Source organism: Notamacropus eugenii, chromosome 4, assembly GCF_028372415.1.
Source record: "Notamacropus eugenii isolate mMacEug1 chromosome 4, mMacEug1.pri_v2, whole genome shotgun sequence".
In the NCBI taxonomy this organism is placed as follows: Eukaryota; Metazoa; Chordata; class Mammalia; order Diprotodontia; family Macropodidae; genus Notamacropus; species Notamacropus eugenii.
Window position 1 is genome coordinate 14,052,396 of NC_092875.1, and position 22,003 is coordinate 14,074,398.

General features: G+C 57.5%; 1 protein-coding gene across 11 annotated transcripts in view; it reads right to left on the reverse strand.

The window, feature by feature from the left end:
* SMTN (smoothelin) overlaps positions 1–22,003 on the reverse strand; it is a 38,216-nt gene that overhangs the window by 3,867 nt on the left and 12,346 nt on the right. For 2 of the 11 annotated variants that reach the window (XM_072599902.1, XM_072599901.1), the window contains exons 3-22: positions 20,072–20,220; positions 19,261–19,354; positions 19,094–19,172; positions 18,915–18,994; positions 16,363–16,453; positions 15,965–16,269; positions 15,689–15,764; positions 14,038–14,115; positions 13,266–13,838; positions 12,640–12,938; positions 11,433–11,513; positions 7,550–7,720; positions 7,383–7,458; positions 6,766–6,930; positions 6,201–6,263; positions 5,912–5,975; positions 5,359–5,538; positions 5,149–5,266; positions 3,053–3,204; positions 1,766–1,808 (exon numbers count right to left, since the gene is read on the reverse strand). In XM_072599902.1, the coding sequence (XP_072456003.1) occupies positions 1,766–1,808; positions 3,053–3,204; positions 5,149–5,266; positions 5,359–5,538; positions 5,912–5,975; positions 6,201–6,263; positions 6,766–6,930; positions 7,383–7,458; positions 7,550–7,720; positions 11,433–11,513; positions 12,640–12,938; positions 13,266–13,838; positions 14,038–14,115; positions 15,689–15,764; positions 15,965–16,269; positions 16,363–16,453; positions 18,915–18,994; positions 19,094–19,172; positions 19,261–19,354; positions 20,072–20,220 (2,937 nt within the window). Of the gene's footprint in view, positions 1–1,642; positions 1,809–2,549; positions 2,653–3,052; positions 3,205–5,148; positions 5,267–5,358; positions 5,539–5,911; positions 5,976–6,200; positions 6,264–6,765; positions 6,931–7,382; positions 7,459–7,549; positions 7,721–11,432; positions 11,514–12,639; positions 12,939–13,265; positions 13,839–14,037; positions 14,116–15,688; positions 15,765–15,964; positions 16,270–16,362; positions 16,454–18,914; positions 18,995–19,093; positions 19,173–19,260; positions 19,355–20,071; positions 20,221–22,003 lie in introns of those variants that run through there. The other 9 variants (XR_011965243.1, XM_072599908.1, XM_072599903.1 and 6 more) reach the window with 9 other exon arrangements.

A 22,003-nucleotide genomic window follows, 5' to 3' on the forward strand; every position in this document is an offset into this window, starting at 1 on the left:
CAGGCCTGGCTCTGCTAACTTGCTAGGAGCAACCTCCTTTGGTGCCTCAGTTTCTCTTGTCTTTAAAATGAAGGAGCTTCTGATGCTAATATACATTCCCTCTACTAAGGTCCTTCCCCAGCCCTGATACCCCCTGTCCTAAGGCCCCCTAAGCTGTGACATTCTAGGCTCGAAGGCCCTCCCAGCCCTGACATCCCCTGTTCTAAGGCCCCTCCCAGCCCTGACACCCCTTGTCCTAAGGCCCCCCAAGCTGTGACATTCTAGACTCGAAGGCCCTCCCAGTTCTGACATCCTCTGTTCTAAGGCTTCCTAGCCCAACTGAGGTAATATCTGTAAAGCACTTAGCATCATGCCTGGCACATAGTAGGGGCTTATAATAGGGGCTTCTTTCTTTGCTCTGACATTCCCTGTTCTAAGACCCCCTCCCTGCTTCAGTGCTCTGGGGCTGAAAGCCTCCTGTTCCAGCCATGGACAGTGACCCTGCCCCCTCCTTTCCCAAGGTTTCTGAGCCAGGTCTGGCCTGGGAGTCTCCCCTGGCCCCTGCCTCCCTGGCTCACATGGCTCTCAGCCTTATAAAGCCATTGTTTATGCAAGGAGGCCTGAGGAGAGGAGGCTAGTGGACTCGGGATGCCCTTGATGAGGAGGGCCAAGCAGTAACAGACGTCAGGCGGCCTGGGGCTGAGTCACACTTTCCAGGGTTTACAGAGCTCCCTGTGGCCTGCTCCCCTGCCCATATATGATAGAAAGCAGTGGCTGAGCCAGCCTCCGGGGGTGGGCAGCCGGGCACCGTCCTGGGGAGCCTGCCTGGCACAGGTGAGCCCCTTATCCCAGGTGCACCCTGGCCACTCCCAAGTCTAATGATGATGGGAGCTCACCACCCACACCCACAGCTGCCACAGCAGCTTGCCAAGAATGGGGGTAGGGCGGGTCAGGGGTGAGACCTCAGGGGCCAACTCAGCTAAGCTCACTTGAGCTGCCCTCAACCAAACCCTTCTCTGGATTTGTTTCATTATCTGGAAAAACTGGGGTGGGAGGGCACTGGATCTGTCCTGAGAAACCTGTTTCCTACTCTCCCTTAGCACTGTGTCCAGGCCCTGAATCCCCCAGACAGGGGGCTTCTAGTCTCAAGTCTGTCATTGTGCGGATGTGGGATTGGGCAAATTCTCCCTATGGCCTCTTCTTCTGAAAAGGAGAAGGATGGAAGGATGATCTCCAAGGCCTTTCCCTCTCTGCCACCTTTGGTTCTCAGCTCCCTCCCAGTCCTGCCATCCCCTGTTCTCAGGCCCCTCAGAGCCCTGAAATCCCCTGTTCTCAGGCCCCTCCTAGCCCTGATATCCCCTGTTCTCAGGCCCCTCAGAGCCCTGCCATCCCCTGTTCTCAGGCCCCTCCCAGCCCTGCCATCCCCTGTTCTCAGGCCCCTCCCAGTCCTGCCATCCCCTGTTCTAAGCTGCCTCCCTGGTATTCTTAGCCAGGAATCCCCAGATCTCCAAGCATTGTCAGGTCAGACTTTCTGTGACGATGGCATTGGCTCCCTCCCCATTCAGCAGGCATCCCAAGGTGGAGGGAACCCCCTCCCTTCCCCCAAAGCCCTGCTGTTTCCCTGGTGCCACGGAGCAGGCCCGGGCTGGGAGGGCTTTCTCACCGTGGGTCTCTCAGCTGGGGGTTAGGGTTTTTTGGTTTTTACCAGCCCCTTCTGAACCAGGCAGCGGTAAAACTCCTGGATGTACGTGTAAACGCACTTCCAGTCTGGCTCGCGCATCCTCACCATGTCCTCCGTGTCCAGCAACTGGGGGCAGTCAGCGTGGGTCCTGGGGGGGGGCACACAGCCAGCCCCGTGGAGACAGGCCCGACCGGGGGTGGGCAGAGGGGAGGGTTGGGGGAGGGAGAGAGAGATCAGGGGAGGACAGAGGGAAGAGAGAGGAGAGAGAGAAACAGAAAGAGAGATCCGTAAATCTGGTGACATTCTCCACACGCTGCTGGGGTCAGCCCACCGCCTCCCCTCTGCATGCTCCCCAGCCTGGTAGGGGTGCCACTGATCTCTACTGGTGTGCGATGCATACAGGGCTGGTGGGGGAGGGCGCAGGGTGGGGGGCCAGGCACCAGGTGCAGGGGGCAGGGCTTGGAGGGATGGCAGGGGAAGGACAAAGACCCCGGGGTGGGCGTGGGGGTGAGTGAGGCCAGAAGGGAGGCGTGAGGGGGAGAGAAGGGCCAGAGAAAACATCCAGGATCAGGGGCAGGGAAGGGGCAGGGCTGGGGTGAGGTGTGATGGGAGCGGGCCAGGGGCCATGTGCTTCAACAGCAGATGATTCCAAACGAGAGCGGTCTTGTTCTCCTTGCTATATATCCGGCGTATATAGGCCCAGGGAAAGGGGAGGGCGAGGGGGCCAGCATGGCCCCCTTCCCAGCCCATCGGCTCCATTTGGAATCTTGGGCCGGCACAATGAGTGGACATGAGGGTGCAGAAAGCTTCGGGGGACAGACGGAAAGGCAGAGAGCAGAGAGAGACAGACAGATGGAGAGAGAGGAGGAAAGGGCAGGGAGGGGGCCACCTGGCTTGCGGGCCACGGAAGGGGCTGGTTGGACGGTCGAGGCCGGGCAAGTGTGGCCCAGGCCCAAAGCTCCTACTGTCCGGCTGGAAGCCCCCTGTACAGACTGGAGAAAATGCTGGCTACCCATTGAGGTGGGGGAGGAAATGGACCAAGGGGGAAGGTGGGGCAAAGGCTGGAAGGAGTCAGGGTGGGAGCAGGGACATTTTGTCCCTGTCCTTCAAAATCTTGGGGGTTGGGGGGGGGGCGATGCTGAGGCCCTGGCAGGACTCTGCCCATCCTGTCCTGGGGAGTGGTAAGAGCAGCAGAAAGGGGAGGCCCAGGGCTCCGGGCTTGGCAGAAGGATGGAGAAGGCAGGGAAGCTGGAGGGGGGGGGGGGCCCTCTGTCCTGCCCACGCAAGGACAGGGGCAAGGGCAGCTGACTGTTTCCAGCTGGGGGGCCCATGGGCAGCCTTGGCCTCTCTGCTGTGGCCGGTGATGGCCATGGCGGAGGCTGGGCTACGTACTCTGCTGACGAAAAGGCCACCTCGAAATTGTGACGCCGGTTCTGGGGGTTCAGCTGGCCATAATCGAAGGCTTCAGGGAAGAAATTGTGCACCAGCGCGCAGAAGGCCATGCCATCGCTCCAGCTGGATGAGAAATTCTGGATGTCGACATGCTAGGGAAACAAGGTACCCATTAGAACAAGGTGCTGAGGAGGGGGACAGTACCTGTCAGAACGGAGGGCCAAGCCTTCTACCAGACAGCCCCTCCTTCTAGGAGCTTCTAGGCTCCCACTGGCCCCCTACTCCAGCTCCTTCCACAGAGCCCCAAATGACTAAGGCTCCTTCATCACGTGAACACAGCAGATACTATCTAGCTGGTCCTTAGCCCATGGGATCACAATGGACCCAATACTCCAGATAAAGTCCAATCAGGTAGAGGTTGGGGGACTCTCAGCTCTAATGAGTCGACTCCATCACCCCACTGATTCCAGGGGGTTTGCAGACTACTAAGACCCCAGGTCTTTTCCAGAACCATAACTGTCTAGCTGAGCCTTCCCATGTTGGAACCCAAGGGCAAGGCTGTACCTTTTTTCCGAGTGAATTACATCTTATTATTCCATCAGACTCACTCTCCTGTCAATATCCTTTTGAATCTTGGTGATTATTCAATCAACAAGCAATAATGAAGCCCCTACTGTGTGCCAGGCAGGCCTAGGCTCTGGGAGTACAAAGATAGGCAGAAGACAGTCTCTGCCTATTAGAGGAGACAAGGAAGCAGGTTGCCTGGGCAGATTCCACACAGGAAGTTCCTAGGCAGCTTGAGGAAGAGACTGAGGCTCCAGAAAGGTCAGAGCCACCACAGAAGCTCTGGGATCCTCAGATCTCAGCCTCAGGTCTCCCTCTTGAGTCAAGACAGCGAAGGACTCCAAAAGCTAGCATCTGGGTAACCCAAGAGGGCGGAGGTCAAGCAGGACATGAGGAAAGGAGTCAGAAGATATGTCTGAATTCTGGCTGGACCACTTCTTATCTGTGTAACCTTAGATAACTCACTTGACCTTAAGTGAGAGGCCTTTGGTTAGATGAGCTCTGAGGTCCCGGAGGTGATCAGTGCAGACCAAAGAAACAGCCTTGGTGTAGACAGAGCCCCAGGAGCCCCAGCTTGGCCCCTGACTCACTGTGTGATGGTGGTCAGTCAATCAACAAGAATTGACTAAGTGCCCCCTATGTCTGGAACTGCAAAAGAGAGGTGGACAATCCCTCCCCTCAAGAGCTCCCAGACCGATAGGAGAGAGTGACCTTGGGTGAGTCTCTGCAGCCCCCTGTTAAGGGGGTGGGGGGCAGCTGTCCGCCTGGCCTCCCAGAACTGCCCCAGAGCATGGCAGGGCTTCAGGAGACACTGGGATAATCAGACTTTAATGGGATTAATAGAAAAGTATTTTTATGACTGCAAGAAGATTACACTCCAGCCCAAACCCTTCAAGTCCAGGGGGCCCCATGTAATAGGATTTGGCCTTTAGACAGAGCTAATCATCCCAGTCCCCCAGGGACTGAATGTTCTTGGCTGTTGGAGGCTTTTAGTGTTTCCAGCTGGCTCCAGACTGAGGACCTTCTCGTGTCTGAGAAACAGATCTACTGTCAGAGAGGGGAGGGGGTCTGAGAACAGGGGCGGTCAGAAAGGGGAGGGGCCTGAGAACAGGGGAGATCAGAGAGGGGAGGGGACTGAGAACAGGGGATGTTCAGGACTGGGAGGGGTCTTAGAACAGGGGATGTCAGAGCTGGGAGGGGTCTTAGAACAGGGGATGTCAGGGGAGGTGAGGGGCCCTGTTGAACATCCAGCCCAAATTCCTCATCTCATGGCCGCAGGGGCTGATATGTTGCAGAAGGAACCCAGACTCTAGAGTTTTGAGACCTGGCTGCTGATCCTAGCCCTGACAGTCACATCTTCCATCCCTTGGAGCCTCAGTTTCCTCTCTGGGAACATGAGGGGCCAGACTCCGTGAACTGGCCTCAAAGGCCCCTTCCAGCCCTAACCCTCTGCTCATCAACCTGGTCACCCAGAGGGGGCTCAGGATGCCTGGCAGGGGTTCCAGGAGTCCCAAGAGGGGCGGTACACTTACCTCGTAGCCACGGGTCTTTGCTCGGCACCAATCCAATAACATCTGCTTGATACTGTTGGCATTGGGGACCCCGAAGCTGGAAGAGCGCTGTACAGTCCCCCGCGAGCCAGCAGGGCTGCTACAGGGAGAGAACCCGTCAGATGGTCAGGAAGCGTCCCCAGTCTGCTCCCTTCCCCCCACCTCCTCTGGGCCTCTGCCCCCAGGCCTCACCAGCCTCCACCGCCGCCCTCCTTCTCCAGCTTCTCAATCATAGCCTTGCGGGCCTGGGACGCAGACGTCTTGGGCAGGCTCTGAGCCTTCATCAGTTCCTTCTTCTTCTCGGCCTGGCGTCGCTCAAGAGCTGCCAGGCTGCCAGCCCGTGAAGGGGTCTCATCCTCACGGTCAAAGATGCTTTCAGAGAGGGGGAGGGTAAGAGGGCCTGAGGGCATAATGACCCCGAGGGACCAGGGAGTCCACCAACTCCCTCATTTTACAGATGAGGAAACTGAGGCCCAGAGTGGGGAAGGGGCTTGCCCACCATTGCACAGTGGTCAGCAAGCAGCAGAACATTCTATGAACGAATCCCATTTTTCTCTATACCCTGCTGGAACCCTTTTGGTTCCCAAGGTCCGAAGGTATCCAGGTCATATAGTAGTGTTGGAGGCCCATTTGAACTCAGAGCTCTTCTTATGAAAAGACACTGTCCACTGGGACTAGGCCCTCTCCCCACCTTAGCCCAGGCCCCCCAGACCCTGCAGGCAAACTCAGCCCAGATTCTCCTCACCTGCCCATCTTCTTGGATGAAGAACTGAAAGACTTGGTCTGCACCACTGTCCTGCTGCCGCCATCTGGTAGGAGGTAAAAAGGAGTGGTGGTGAGAGTCTGGGGGGCCCTGGGGATAGGCAGCTTCAAAGGGTGTGTGTGTCTGAGGAGCACTAGAGGACATAGATTGGGACAGCGTCCACACAGACAGGCAGAAAGACAGACAGGTAGAAGAAGGTCAAGGATGGAGAGTGAGATCCAGAGCATGAGAGCCGGAGGAAGGCCAGGGAGGCGGGCTGGCCGGGCCTTACTCTCAGATCGCTTCACAAAGCTTGACTCCACTGTGGTGGTCCGGGAGGTCTGGCTGCCATCGCCTGGGGGGAGAGACACCAGAAGGGGCCCTTCAGTGGGAATTATGGGAGGACACCCCTCCTTGCAGGGGCCCTCTTCTCTACCCCCCATTATAGAGGCAGGGAATGGCTTGAGATTAGAGAGTCTGCCCTCCAGGAAGGAAAACTGAGGCAGGTAGGTTTTGTCTAAGCTCTCTCCTAACCCTGACTTTTTCTGTCCTCACTCTAACAGTCTCTGTTTCCCAGCTCTGACATCCAGCAGTCTGGGGAAGGAAAGAAAGAGTAGAAATTGTTAAAGTCAAATGAGGTCATGCTGTAGATACAGTGGAATCAGAGAACCTAGCTACGCATCCCAGCTTTGCTACTTGTCACCCAGTCTGATCTGACTTTGGGCAAGTCATTAACCACTCCAGGACTGTTTCCTCCTCCCTGAAATGAGAAGGGGTTGACCTAGATGGCTTCCGAGGGCCCACCCTCAGGAGAGTTAGGAGAATTCAGGCCTGGTGTTTGTTTCCTGGACCCTTACTAGAGTGGACGAGCCGCTCCGTTTTGGTGACAGTCCTCACAGCTGAGCCATCAGCCGACTTCTGGCTCTGCTGAGTGGTGGTCTCTGTAGCTGTACTGCCTCGGCCCTCCCCGGGCCGTGCCCGGGCTTCCTGGAGACGCCGCTCCCTTTCTTGGTCCCGCTGGTCTGGAGGAGGCCACGTGCATGCACATACACACATAGCACCCAGGTGGGACATGCAGGGATACCCGCAGACACATAAGACAAGGTTGAGGAGGAGCAGGTTGTTAGAAACAAGGTGTTTGCCTCAAGGGCCCTCAGCTCCTCCCTGGAGCCTATGGCTGGGGCCAGGGACTGACCAGTCAGGTGGAGATGTCTAAAGGTTGCGAGGGAGAAGCTGGGGAATGAAGAGGCAGGGGCTGCATGGAGGGGGAAGGGAGGCATGTGGGAGCCGCAGTACACAGTGAGTGCAGAAAGCCCATCCACAGCTCTGGTTGGGGTTTGAGGGCATTGTTATGACCAGAGAGACCGACAGTGAGAAGCAAGGGAGAGGAGTTGGGCAGTCCTGGCCTGGTAGGATGACCCTTGCCGCGGTCATTTGCAGCACCCCGCCTCCCACTCCCCAATCTAGCCCATACCTCTCTTCCTCTGCCGGAGGTCTCGAAGGGCTGCCCTGATCAGCCGCCTCTCTTCAAAGTCTGTGGTCTGGTCCAGCTGTGAGCATAAGTCCAGGGCTGACTCCTCCTCTCCCCTCCCCTCCCCAATGGCTCTTCCTCTTTGTCCCACGCCCCAGCCTTGGCTATACCATCCTGTCCAGGACAGTCTCATCTTCTATGGTGGCCAGCTCCTCTGGGCACAGCTTGCTCTGACGCTGGGGCTCCGGCTCCTTCCCTGGACGGCTCTTCTCCATGCCGTTGGCCGTGTCCACTTCCAGGTCTACTGTAGTGGGTGTCTCCACCATAGCCTCTGCATCCATCTTGGATGGGAAGACATCAAGGAGGGACAGTCAATCAATTAACAATCATTTCTTGAGAGCCTACTACATGCTGGACGCCTTGGACGCAAAGACAGAAATGAAACAGCCCCTGCTCTCAAGGGCCTCCCAGTCTATTGGAAACACAAAAAGAGAAGCAAAGGCAGACTCTGCGAACAAAATCTCCAGGCCATGTGGAGATGGTAGATAGAGGGAGAGGAGGGAAGGGATGAAGACAACCTGAAGGAATGGTGCAGGAACCTGAAGACAAGGCATCTGGTAGGCAGAAAGTGAACCATGTTGGGCAGGAATGTTGCAATATGTAGGCTGAGGCCAAACTGTGAAGGGCTTTAAATGCCTACCAGAGGGGTATATATTTGATACAACGGGAAGTGGAAGAGAGACACAGCCATGTAAAAGACTCTCCCCGTCCCCCGTTCCAGACTGGTTGCCCAAGAGGCCAAACCACAAACTCCAAAAGGGGAGAGAGTCCCCTTTCCTAGAAGCCAACCAAATAAGGGACCTGATCTGGGTGGCCGAACAGTACCACCAAAGATCTCCAGTGTACAGCTGGGCTCCGGCCCAGGGGCTGTCGTCTGGGCCCAGTGTGACCCATCCAGGGAAGGCCTGAGAAGGAGACGTTGGGTCATCTGCCCCCTGCACTCAGCATTCAGTCCTAACAGCCAGCCCAGCTTCTCTACCCTACAATGGTCATCCGAGGCTCACAGCAGGGATCAAAGGATCTGGGAGCTGGAAAGTCCAACTTGGCCAGCCCCCAGTTTTACAAATGCTGATGCTGGGTACAGAAGAAAGAGAGGAGAGACCAGGGTGGCGAAGGGTTTCAAGATCTCCCAGGAGAAACTCAGCTGAAGGAGCAAGGGGTGGGGGGTAGGCCCTTCTGGTGCAGAGGGATCAGCCCAATTCTATTGGGATAGAAGTGGGGGCAGAAGCCACAAGGAGGCTGATGCTGGCTCTCCAGAAGGAAAAGTCCCCTTCTATAGTTAGAAAGCAGACTGAGCGGGTCTCGAAGGCCAAGATTCCCTTCCTTGGAGATATTCAAGCAGAGGCCAGCCAGGCCTGGGTTGGAGGGGCACCAGCTCTGACTCTTACTCCCCCCTCTCTCCGCCTGAGTCTCCTCCTTGCTAAAAAGGAGGCCCTTTCTCCCTTCGCCAGCAATGACCATTCACGGAGCATTTCAGGGTTAATGAATTGTGGGGCTCAGGACAACCACCCTGGGAGAGAGGTGCTGTTATTATCCCATTTTACAGATGAGGTAGACAGAGGTAAAGTGACTTGCCCAGGGTCACGCATTTAGGAGGTATCTGAGACTGGATTCGAATTCAAGTCTTCCTGCATTTCACTGTCCACACAGGCTGTGTAGCTGTGCCCTCTGTCTGTACCCAGCATGAGGCCTGTCACTGTAGTAAGTGTTAATAAATGCTTCCTGACCAACTGGGTTCTTAGAACCCAGCATGCTCTGTGAGACAGGGAGGGTGAGGATCATGGCTGCCATTTGACAGAGGAGGAAACTGAGGCCCAGAGAAGGAAGAGAGATGCCTGAGATCACAACATTCAAATCCAGGCTTCTGATTCAGATCCAATTCCCCTACATGTTCTTTCCCTCAACTTGGCCGAGCCCCTGGGGTCTCAGAACGTTCTGGGTGACTGTCAGGCCTGGGGGGCTGCTCTGGGGCTGAGGGGCAAAGCCACTGTGCCAGTCCCCAGCCAATCACCCAGACGAGGGGCTGGGCTCCAGTCCATACTCCTGGCTCTGCCTTGGCTTTCCAGGACGGCCCTACTCCTCGAGGACAGGTTTGGCCCAGCTCTGTCCTGGCCCTGAGCTAAGGCTAGTGATGGGGCAGGGAGCTGGGGAGGAGGATGGGAGGGAGTAGCCCTGCAGGGGGCAGGGCATGGTGGGCCTTCTATCCAGCCTCCCCACTTGTCTTGGCAGGGCCCCTCATCGATGTAAGAAGACCCACCGCAGCTGTCCCAGGGAGGCCCCTCCCTCCTTGCTCTCCCACTCACTCCAGGCCTGGGCCTCCCAGCCAACACCTGCACCTCAAACCTTCCCAGATGGACCCCGCCCCTTCTGGCTCGGCTGGAGATAAGCCTCAGCAAGGCTGAGCATAGCGTCTGTTGTCCTTCCCTCTCCAATGCCCGTCCCTCCACCCCAAGCAGGAGCTTGAGTCCACACCAGGATCAGGCTGAGCAGGGCCTGCCATGCCCCCCTTTCCCAGCCTGGGCCCCCATGCAGGCTGGACTCTTAGAGACCATCTATCAGACCCCTTCCATTTGTAGAGAAGGAAACTGAGGCCCAGCAAGGGAGGGGGCTTGCTCAATGTCTGACCACACTGGGGCAGGCACCCACTGCCTTCTGCATTCCATCATGCTGCTCACAGGCCCCAAGGCCCTCCAGACGGAGCACAGGCCCTATGTGCTGGGCTTTCCACCATGGGAGGCTGGCCACCCTGCTATTGCCCCGGCTCCCCAGGACATCCCCCTTCCTGAGTGCCCCATCTCTGTCCCTCAGCCTTGGCTGTTACTTTGCTGCCCTTCCCCTCCCCAGGGACCACCGACCTCCCTCCTCCCAGCCTTGTCCCAACTCACGAGGCTGTTGACATGGGACAAAGGCGCTGAGGACAGGCGACGGGTGCTGAAGGCGGGGGGGTGGGCTACAGGGGTGGCCTCGGGCCCCTCGTCATCCTCTACCCCCTGGAAGAGGGCTTCGGGGTCCTCAGAGGCTAGGAAGAGGGCGCTGGGGTTGGGCAGCCCCAGCCGGAGGCTCAGGGCCTCCAACTGTAGGCTCAGGGCCTCCAGCTGCCCTCGGAGGGCAGCTGTCTCCTTCTGTAGCTCCCGGGCTGCTTGGGCCACGGGCTCCACGGCTGCCACTGCGGCCTCGGCTGCCTGGGCAGCTGCCTGCTGCCCACCTTCCACCTCTTGCCGCAGCTGCTGGAGGGCCTGGGTCAGTCGCTCCTCCAGCTCCAAGGCCAGGGTTGCCTCAGGCCCCTCGGGGCCTGGCCCTGCCACCCCCGGCATCCTGCCTCCAGCCTCCTAGGCCGAAGCCAGGGTCTGCTCTGCAAGCAGGCGGAGGGCGAGGGCAAGGGCAGCGGGCTGGTCTGCCCCGCCCCTGTCCCAGACTGGCTCCTAATCCAGCAGGGGCTTTTGTTTCCAAAGAGAAACCTATTCTTGTCCTTGTGGGGGAGGAGGGGGGTGGAGGGGTGTGGCGTGGGCCCCAGCAGATGCCAGCCTCCTGGCCCCTAGCTGATGAACCTCCATCCCCTTCCCCCAACTCTTGGCAGGACCCCAAGGGTTTCCCCTGCAGGAGCACACAGAGGTCAGTTGGGAGGGAGAGGGACAGGTGGACCTGAGGCCACTGCCCAGAGCTGAAGAGCAGAGGCTTGGGAGTGGGGAGAGCCCTTAGGAGGCCTCAGCCAGTCCTAGGGAGGAAACTGGGCCCCAGAGTTCAGTGACTTGTCCAAGGTCACACAGCCACCAAGAAGAACCCTGGGCTCTTTCCCCTCCCTCAGAAGCCACTCTGACTGAGGGGTCACTGGGATGGCCTGCTTCCAGGCCTCTCTCACCACAGACCCCCCTGGGGGAGATCCTAGGGTACAGCAGACCCCAGGCTGAAGCCTCCCAGGGGTTCCGGGCTGGGGGGGGGGGGGTCACCTCAAAGGGCCAGATCTCAGGCATCCCCTCAGCAGCCTCAAGATACCTGGATCACCGAGCCAGAAATCCTGCCGGGACAGCCATTCCCTGTCTGTGCTGGGGTCCGGCCTGTCTCCCAGCAGGAACTCTAGTGGAGCAGATCCTGGGCTCATGAATAATGAAGAGGCCCTACAGGATATAGTTCCCGCAGCACCTGCAGCTTGAGGTGCTGTGTGCCAAACCACCCCTGACCCCCCAGTCGGGTCCCCTCCTCTCCCAGCCTCACCGGCTCCAGGCTCCTCTTTCCCTGACTGCCTGCCTGCTGCTCCTGCCCAGCCCAGCTCTGGGACTCCCCAGCTCATCTCCTAATCCTAATCCCATCCCATGGGCCCAGGGTAGGTATTAGCTGGGATGAATCTGCTTCCTTTCCTAGAGGGGCCATCCAGAGCAAGCTGGCTGAGGACAGGGACCTGGGAGGCCCTCTCCAGTGCTCCTTAGTGAGAAGGACCCCCGATTCTCCAGCATACCAAACAAGACTTACAAAGTGCTTTTTTAAGAAGAACCTGGGGAGGGTATGAGAGTAAGTATTCTGAACCTATTTTATGGAGGAGGAAACTGAGGCTGAAAGGGGGAAATGTGGACATGTTCACACAGCTAGGGAAGGTTCCAGATAGGTTTGGGATGCAGGAATTTCCTGATTTTGAGGGAAGGAGAAAGGGCCCAAGAGAATGAGGAGGAGGAGGGGGAAAGAAATGAAGGGAGAGTGCATTTGACTTCAGGGACCACCTGGTCCAGCCTGTGCCTGGACAAGAACCCCTGGGTCTCCAACACTACTGACAAGCGGGCATCCTCTGCTGGAAGACCTCCAATGATGGGGAGCTCACTACCTATCCAAAAAGTCCAGACCATTGGTTTTTCGGGTGCTTTTTGCATTTCGGTCCCCTGATCTCACCCAGGCTTGAAGGGCCACCTGAATCACTCATCCACCCATTTCTAAGGTCTGACCTGGGCTACCTAAGACAGCCTGGTGGCCCCTACTCTCAGGGGGGTCACCATACTGATGCCAGAGTGAGGACCATCTTAGCCCACTGCCACCCAGCATGTTCCATGCCATGACCCTCAGGCACAGCTCTCATTGGTAACTTGTCTTTGGAGGTTCCATCTCCGCCCTCTGGGGCTGTGCAGGCAGAACCAGTTTGACCCCTCCTCCAGGTAACAGTTGCCCTCTGGCCCCAGATTCTCCCAGGGGATATGGAACAGACTGAGATCCTCACCTTGTTGATGTGACCCACACTGGACACATGGCTGGTGCTGCCCACAGGAGTGACAGTCCCAGAGGTGCTGATCGTCCCAGGGGTGTTGATGTGTGTTATGGTCCCTGGGGTGCTGATGGTTCTGGGAGTGCTGATATGCCTGACAGTTCCCGGGGTGCTGACAGTCCTGGGTGTGCTGACGTGGGTTATGGTCCTGGGGGTGCTGACGGACCCTGGGGTGCTGATGTGTCTGATGGTGCCCACCCCTGTGCTGCTGCTGCCAAAGTGGACGGGGGTGCCCCTGAGCCCCAGCGTCAGCTCTGTGTAGGTGGGAGACAATCAGAATTGAGGAGGGCATTGTCCTCCTGATTCCCACCTCTGGGTGATGCCTCAGCAGGGGGGAGGGGGAGAGAGACAAAATGTGCCCTCGGGTAAAGACGTCCCCAATCCCCAATCACCCTGAGCCCCCAATTCTCTTGGCTCTGCACCCAGACCAAGCTCAGGTTCAGAGAAGCCACATCCCCAGGAGGCTGTGCCCACCCTGTGCCAGCTGGCTGGGCAGAGATGTCAGAGGAAGGCCCCACCCCTCACCCAAGATGCCCCTGTGGGGGGCACTTGTCACCCCTGCGTCTCCCCACACAGCCCACCTGCCCTCTGGTTGCCCACGGGGCCCAGCACTCGGCTGCTGATGGGCTGGCCTCGGCTATCCTTGATTTCGATGGTGAAGGTGGTCTTCATGTTGGCCTCCCCAGCAGCTCGGGCCTGCCTGGTAGTGACTGGCAGGGTGCTGGGCTCCTCTGAGCCCGGCGGGGGCCCCCTCTCTCCGTTTTCAAGGGGCCTCCCCTGTGACGTGGACAGGCTCCGCCCCCCTGGGCCTTCCTCTTTAGGGCAATCCCGATCCCTGGCCCCCACTCTGACAATCTGGGGCTCTCCTTGCCAGGAGGAGGTGCGGGTGCTGCTGCTCATCTTGGACGTGATAAGGAAGGAGGAGGGAAGGCTCGGTTCTCCCTTGACACTGCCTGTGAGTCCAGGGCGCTGCTGACTCGCCCGGAGGGGTCCTGGGGCTGCCCGGTCTCCAGAGCCAAAGAGCCGCTGCTGCTGGGGGATCAGGGCCCCTGGGGGGGCTGATGACTCGGATGAGGTGAATTTGCGGACACGATCCCGGACAGAGCTGGTCCTCTGGAAAGGGGAGGGGCTGGCAGGGCTGGCCTTGAGGAGGTCTATGGTGGAGAGTCACAAGTTAAGCGGCCAGACCAAACCCCTAGGGCTTCCACCCCCAGGATACCTGATGAGGAAGCCAAGTGGTACAAGGCCACCCTGGGGCATGCCTGGGGTGGGATGGTGGGGGAGGCCCCTGAGGGCCAGTTGGCCCCCCTCCCACCCAAATCCTATAACCTCGGGGGGGATAGCAGGTGCTACCTGGAGCCTGAGCCCTGCGAGGGGTGAGCAGCGACAGGGAGCGTGGGCTGGGGAGGCTGGGCTGGTGAAGAGAGGGCACTGCCATTGCCCATGCCGAGGGAGAAGCCAGAGTTGGGGCGGTGCCACATGCATGCCAAAAGAGAGGGGAAAGCCATGGGGGTGGTGGTCGTGGTAGAGAGCCAGAAAGCAGTCAGCGCAAGTCCCAAAGGGAGGGGAGGGGGCGGCACGGGCCCCAAAAGGAGGGCCACCCGAGCACTCCTCAATCTTCTCACTCCCTTCTTCCTTCCTCTTACACACACTCTCTCTCTCTCATACACACACACACACACACACACACACACACACACACACACACACTCTCATACCTCTTTCCTTTCTCTTACACACTCACACACACTCACACCTTTCTTTTACACATCCACTCACTCTCACACTTCCTTCTTCTTACACACTCTCTCTCTCACACACACACACACACACACACACACACACACACACACACTCTCACACCGCCTTCCTTCCTCTTACACATACCCACACTCACTCCCCCACTCATCCAAATATTCTTTCTCCCTTCTCCCAAACCCTTCCCCCCCAGCCCCCTTCGAGCCTCCCCCGCCCCACCCTGGAAACCTCCTGAGGCTCTGTCCCTACCCCAGCTTACTCCCTCAGACAAGGTGCTCAGGAGGGAGGGGGTGTCATGGAGTACTCTGGCTGTGCAGCCAGGAGCCCTGGGTTCCAATCTTTCCTCCCTCAGCCACTTAGTGGCCCTGTGCCTCAGTTTCCCCTTCTAGCTGAGATGGCCTCTGAGTCTCCTGAGCCCTGGGAAGGATGGGGGTGAGAGGCAGGTCCATATTGAACCTGGGGTGGATTTTTTCCCACCATGATGCCCACCAGAGTCTTGAAGCCCTGGTGCCCTCCCTGACTGAGGACTCTCCACCAAGGGGTGTTCTAAGCCCCCAAATGCTTTGGTGACTGAAGGTTAGAAGCCACAAGGTCACCAGTTTAGATCTGGAAGGGACCTGAAAGATGACCTCATCTGACCTCTTTTACAAAGGAGGAAACTGAGTTACAGAGCAGAGCCAGCTTCCCTGGCCAGAGCCCAGATACTCCCCCAGAAGTCTGCCTCTGCTTAGCTTCTCAGTGGGGCGCCCCTGCCCCCTCCTGGCCTGGAGATGTCTGCCCAGTGCCCAGGAGGGCAGCCCTTATTGGGGAGAAGAATGTGGGAGGCTGTGGTTTCCCTTTCAAGGCTCGGAGGTAGAGTTGCTTGGATGGGTCACCGCATAAACAGCTCCTCCATCTCCTGGCCCTGACAGCAGGCTGCAGGACGGCAGAAAAGCTGTCCACTGGCTTGGGGCCACAGATCCCAGAGAACTTCCAAGGTCTTCCATGCCAGCCCACACCTGAACAGCATGGTGCCCTCCTCTGTCTCAAGACCTCTTATAACGGGGAGCTCCCTCCCTCCTGAGGCAGTGCACCTGACTCTGGAACTACCCTTCATGGCTCCTTGGTCCACCCTAACCCCACTGCCACATGACCAGTTGGCCCCTCAGGGGCACCCAGGCAAGGCCTTGAAGCCCAGGCACCTGGGACTTTCCGAAGGCCCTTCCCTAGAGCCAACGCAGGGACCAGCTAAGGCCCAATTACTTACCAGCTTTCTTTGTGTTGGGGGTTCCAGGGGTCCTGGGGGCTCTCTCTGCTGCATGTTCTCTTTGAACTGGCTCCAGCTGAGGAGAAATGTAGCCTTGGATGGTCCTGTTTGTGAGGCCCCTGATCTTTCCCTCTAGGGCCACCCCAGGGCCAAGCTGCCCATCCACAGCCAAGGTCACAGTGCCTCTTGACAGGGAAGGGTGGTCTGTAAATACTGGTCAGGCAATCACCATGGGAAAGACTTGACCACCCTTCTCCCCTACTCCAGGCCACCTACCTTGCCACTCTGGACACTGCTGTCTAGAAGCTGGACAATCACGTGCTCTCTGGGCTGGGCCAGGCAGGGTCCTGGGCTCTGAGGGGCTGGTAGAGACTGGGGCTCCTCAGGGCTGGGAGCCCTGGGGGGACTCCCAGGCCCTGGCTCCTCCTCTGGAGAAGTGCTGGGAGGCCTTTTCCTGGTCTCCTCACCACCTGCCTCCACTGAGAACTGGGCTGGCTCTGAGGATGAAGGTGTGGAGGGTGGGGTGGGCAGGCTGGGAGGCGTAGGGCCCAGAGCATCCAGCAGCAGGAGGGGTTCAGAGGCTATGTTTGGGGAAGACAAGAAGTGAGGGTAGCCTATGTGGCCCTCCCGCTGGGGGCTCACAAAGCCCCAGCACCCCCGAACCCTGGATGTACCGTCCAGCTCGGAGTTGGGGGTTGCTTCTGGCCACTGGTGGGTCTGAGCCTGAGTCTGCACTGGTTCGGTCTGCTGTTCCCGCTCTCTTGCCTGGGAGAGACAGAGACAGAGAAAGGAGGAGAGAGACAGACAGAAACAAGGTCAGAGAGAGAGACAGAGGGATACAGAAAGAGTCAGAGAGACAGACCCTAAGAGAAAAACCCCTGATCCTTCTGCCTCCTCAACTTCAGGGACCCAGTCTTTTTAACCAGGGTAGACAGGATTTGATCACTCATAGTAGCTGGGGTGGGGCCCACCTGGCTGGAGAGGGCTGGACTCCACCCTTCACCCTGCAATAGTGACACATGGCTGTACTCACAGTTCACACACACACACACACACACACACACACACACACACACACACGTCCAGAGATGCTGAGAATGAGAATGGGGAAAGAAGATGGAAGGATCCTTAGAGACAGATCCTCTAGTGTAAATTCATTTTATACATAGGGAAACTGAGGCACAGGGTCAGGCTTTCCGGAAGGGAGTGAGGGGCAGAGCCAGAGGGAGAAAGCAGTCTGTCCCTGACCAAAGATCTGTGCTAATGGGGGAAACTAGTGGGGACAGGGATGGGGGCAGGAGGGAGCACTCTCACTGACTGTGAACCCGGGTCCTCATGCAGACAGGCACAGCCAAGGTCCCCTGGCCCTGGAGGGACAGCAGCTTCAAGTGGTTTTCTCCTGGGGAACCCATCCCATTGGCCCACACTAGCTCTCTCACACCTCCTTGACTCCTGATCATGGGTCCCAGGTCCTTGGGACACAAAATGCTGCAGCTGGGGGGCCTTTGGGCCATGTCATACAAAGACTGAAGGATGCAGAGTGGGGGCATTTCTAGGGGTCCTGGCTGGCCCCACAGGAAGGGACACAGAATGAATTTAACTTAATTTCATCTAAACGGATCTTAGCCTGGATAGCAGGAAGAAATGTCCCAGGCTCCTAGGCTGGCACACCGAGACCCATCCAGTCCAAAGCCCTCACTGGACTGCTGAGGAAACTGAGCTTGGGAATGTGGAGTGGGCTAGGCTCCTCGGCCCTCCCTCCTCATCATACAAAGGAGGAACCTTGGCAGGCAATGAGGCTTCAGCCCAGAGCTGAAGGCTTGCCCAGTCCAGTTGCCTCTTTCACATTTGAGGAAACTGAGGTCTAAGGACATGCTGGGATTGACCAAGGACCTGCAGGGAGGAGGCATTGCCTTCCAACTGTGACAAAGTAGGACGGGCTGCCCTGGTAGGGAGGGGTGAGCCTTCCAGAAGAGGCTGGACGGTCCACTGGGCAGGGATGCTGGGCAAGTTTGACTCAGGGCCTCCAGCTCTCATACGCCTTTAAAAATGTCAGAGCTGGGGGAAACTTGGAAAGTCATCTCTTCTAATCCTCTCAAATTACAAATGAAGAAACTGAGGCAGGGAAAGGGAGCCTGGGCCCTATTCATGGCAGGCGGCAGCTGCCTCCCGCCAGATACACCATAACCTTTTACCCTTTCTCTTGGAGAGCAAATAAAAGGCAGGAGTGCATGAGGCTGGCCACACCTGCCCAACTCCACCCTGGCAACCACAGGTCCATGTTTCTGAGACACCTTCCTTCCCTCCCCACTGCCCTGGAGCCCGGTCTGGGACAGAGCAAGAGCCTGTCTCTCAGGAGGCTAAGCTCTGGAACCTTTGCTGCCAGGGATCCTGATAGAGACCCCACTTGTAGCGAAAGCCCAGCAACACCCAACAGGTCAATGTGTGGCCTTCCTGCACCTGCAGACACAGAGCTGGATTGGGTAAATGATGGTGAGAAAGCTTTCATTTTGCTAAGATATATAGAGAAAAGATGATTGAGAATGGGCAGGGCATCAGGAATGGTTCCCTCAGATCTTACCTGAGCAGGAATCCTCTCAGACACACCCACAAAACAGTTATCTAGCTTGACTCACTCCAGGGATGGGGAGCTCACCACTTGCAGGGATAGGCCCACCTCTGAACTAAGATCTGATTGTGAAAGAAGCCTCCTGTCAAGAAATCTCCCCTTCTTCTAAGAAAGTCTCTTCCTGTGGACTCTGGTGCACGTACAGGGTGAGTGAGGCTGTGTGCATGTGTGTGCCTGCCTGTGTGTGTGCGTGAGAGAGCATCAGAGCCAAGAGAGGTTTCAGACCCCAAAGGAGCCTGAGAACGGGGAATCTCTCAGCTGGGAGGGGCTGACCTCCTCACTGAGGCAGTGACATATCCAAGATCGTACTCCTTGGAAGGGTCTGATTCAGGACTTAGTCCAGGTCTCAGGCTGCTGATGCCAGCCAGCCCCTTGGCACTGCCCCTGTTTGAGCCCAAGGGGAATCGGTGCAGGGCTGGGGGGCAGGGCTGGGCATTTCTGGGGAGACCATCATGAGGACGAGGCTCAAGGTCAGGCACAGGCTGATGATAAAAGGGAGGAGAGCAAGGCTGGCTTCCTCCTCGCTGGTGCCCCCCACCCAGGCACAGTCACACGGACACAAACAGGTGCCTGGTCCAGCCAGGGGTCCCTGCTCACCTCCTGGCGTGCCCGCCTCCTGGCTGCCCGCCCCTCACTGTCCTCATGTGTGCTGGACAGCCTCCCTGCCAAGGTGGCCGCTGGAAGGAGAGAAGAGGGAGGTCAGGGGTCAGGGTAGCAGGAGGGCTGGAGGCAGGGATGGGGGATGGGAAGGGGTTGGGGCTGAGGAGAGGCTGTACCCTCAATTTCCTGGGCGCGCACTCGGCGGATGGCTGCTCGAATCAGCTTCCGTTCCTCATATTCACCGGCTGCCCGCAGCTGCAACGAAGGGACTGAGATGGATAAAGGGGGTCTCTGGGGGCCCCCCTCACCACCCTGGTGCCCGCCCCAGGCCTTGAGTCCTCACCAGGGTGGTCAGCTCCTCCACATCGCTGATGGCCTCCAGCTTCCCCGAAAGCAGGGCCAGGGCCACTCGCTGTTCCTCCTCCTGCTGCTGGGAGCTATGGACAACAGACAACAAGGATTTATTAGGCACTTACTGTATGCTGGGATACAAAGAAAGCCCAAACCACAGACCCTGCCTTCAAGGAGGCAGTCTAATGGGAATGGGGGAGAGCTCCACATCTATATCCTGGGAGATGGAGGGGAGAGGAGAAGAAGGAAGGGAGGGAGGGAGGGAGGGAGAAGGAAAGAGGGAAAGAGAAGGAGGAAGGGAGGGAGGAAGGAAAGGAGGAAGGAAGGAGAAAGAGGGAGAGGAAGGAAAGGAGGGAGGAAAGAAGGATGGGGAAGGAAAAAGTAAGGGAAGAAAGGAAAAAGTAAGGGAGGTAAGGAGAAGGAAAGGAAGGAGGGAAAGAGTAGAGGAAGGGAGGGAGAAAGGAAGGGTAAAGAAAAAGGAAGGGAGGAGAAGGGAAGGAAGGAGGTGACCTTGAGGAGTCCTTCTGTCATTGGGCAGCTCATGGAGGGCAGCATGATATGGGAGAGAATTATTGGTGTCAGTGGAGAAAGTCCTGGGTTAAAGTCCTGGCTCAGACAATGAGTGACATGGGGTGAGTCTGGTGACCTTCCTGGGCCTCAGTTTCTCCATCTATATGGGGGGCTGGGGCTCTAAGGTCCCTTCCAGCTCAGGATCTAGGATCCTTTGACCCACTGAATGACCCCAGTTCACAAATGGGGAAGCTGAGGCCTGAATGCCAAGGGGCCAGGGGCCGGGTACTCACTGCAACCAGTTTTCTTTGTTCTCCAGTCGCTCTGCCCGGAAGCGTTTGGATGCCAAGGCTCCCTCGTCCCGCTCGAGCTCCTGCCGCTGTATCTCTCGGATGGCCGAGCGGATCCTGCGCCGTTCAGCCAGGTCCAGTGTGACTTCAAGCTGGGGACAGACAAAAGGAGGCCCGGGGTGGGCTGGGGTGGCATTCCCAGGAAGGGAGGGGCTCTGTGGGTGCCACCCACACCAGGAGCTCCGGGGCTCCTTTGACCCTGACACACACTGGGCAGCCTGTATAGCCCCACGCATTCACGTTCCGGGGCTGACCCTGGGACCACGTGCCTGGTCCCAGAATGTCAAAAGGAGTTGGGCCCATGGGCACTATCAAAGGACATCACACTACAGGGCCACAGCTGGAAGACTGCCTAGAGGCCATCTAGACAAATGATTCCCATTTTAAAGACGAAGAAACTAAGGCCTGGAGAGGGCAAGCAGCCAGCCCAGGGTCAAGGCATATAACCTCACAAGAGCACAGCTAAGGAGTTGGAAGGGACTTCAGAGGAATTGAGGTAAACAGGGGGAAGTGACTTGCCCAGGGTCACCCAGCTACTAAGCGTCTGAGGCAGATTTGAACTCAGGTCTTCCAGTCTCCACCACTGCATTTCACTGTCAGAAACATTTTTAGAGGTTGAGAAGGACCAGAGAAGATGGAGATGATGATCTAATTTTACAGATGGGGAAACTGAGGTCTAGCAAGGGAAAATAACTTGGCTAAGGTCCCACTGAGAGCCAGTGGCAGGAAGGATTCAAAGTCCACATTCACTGTGGCCACAGTATGGCTTCCTTCCAACTCAGAGACTGACATGGGAGGAAACCAAGGGAGGTCCCCTCTGCTCGTGCCTGCTTTGGGGCCTACCTCAGGCCTTGCTGCTGTCTGGCCTTTGGGCATAGTCTCAGGCCCAGCTGTTTCTTGTTAGAGTGAGGGAAGGCAAAGGGAGGAGGAGGAGGATGGTGATGGCAGCTGCCACTTAGATAGATTGTTAAGGTTTGCAATTGTCCAAAGTGCCCTGGGAGGTGTAATGATCATCCCCATTTTACAGATGAGGAAACTGAGGCAAACCAGGGTTTTAAGTGATCTGCCCTGGGTCAGTGTCTGAGGTCAGGGAGGTCTTCTTGACTCCATCCCTTGCTCCCTTTTTCCTCCCTATACAGAAATCTGAACTCAGGAGTCAGGTGAACTCCATATAACCTGTGAGACCTTGGGGAAGTCACAGCCTCTGGGCCAGGCCCCAGCCCCCTTCCTCATCATCCTGGCCCTCTTCTTTTCCCCTCTAGAATCCAAAACTAGACTATTCCCATCTACTTCCCCCATTTCTAGGCTGGGAAAGGGTGGGAGGAAGGAGACAGGCCTCTCTATTCCCCTTCTTACAAGTCTAAGCAGCTGGGAGAGGGCAGAAGTTTGAGGGGAGAGGATTCCTGTTAACAACCCTCCACTTCCCCACTTCAGCCAGTTGGACAGGGCCTAAAGCAGGCAAGCAGGCCCCTCCCTGCAACTAGTTCACCTGGCCCTGTAGGCCTAGACCAGAGATGGCACTGGGGGGGTTGCGGGGGAACTGGGGACAATTGAATTCAACTAGTTTTTCCTGGGGTACCTGCCATGGGAGGGGCCTTGGAACAAGGGATGTCAAAGCTGGGAGGGAATCAACACTCATTTGCTGAGTCAGGGATACAGCTGAGACTCTGGCCTCCCACCTGCCATACTACAGTCAAACCTGGAAAGGCTGAGAGCTCTCCACGGAAGGGCAATGTGAACTAATGAGAAGTTCTGAGAAGTGAATGGGGAAAAACGGGGGTGAGGGCCTACTCGAGGGTCTCTCTCAGCCCCACCCTGATCTCAGCTGGGCCACAGGTGGTGTCCACACTCTGGGGAAGGGAGCGGAGAGAGGCT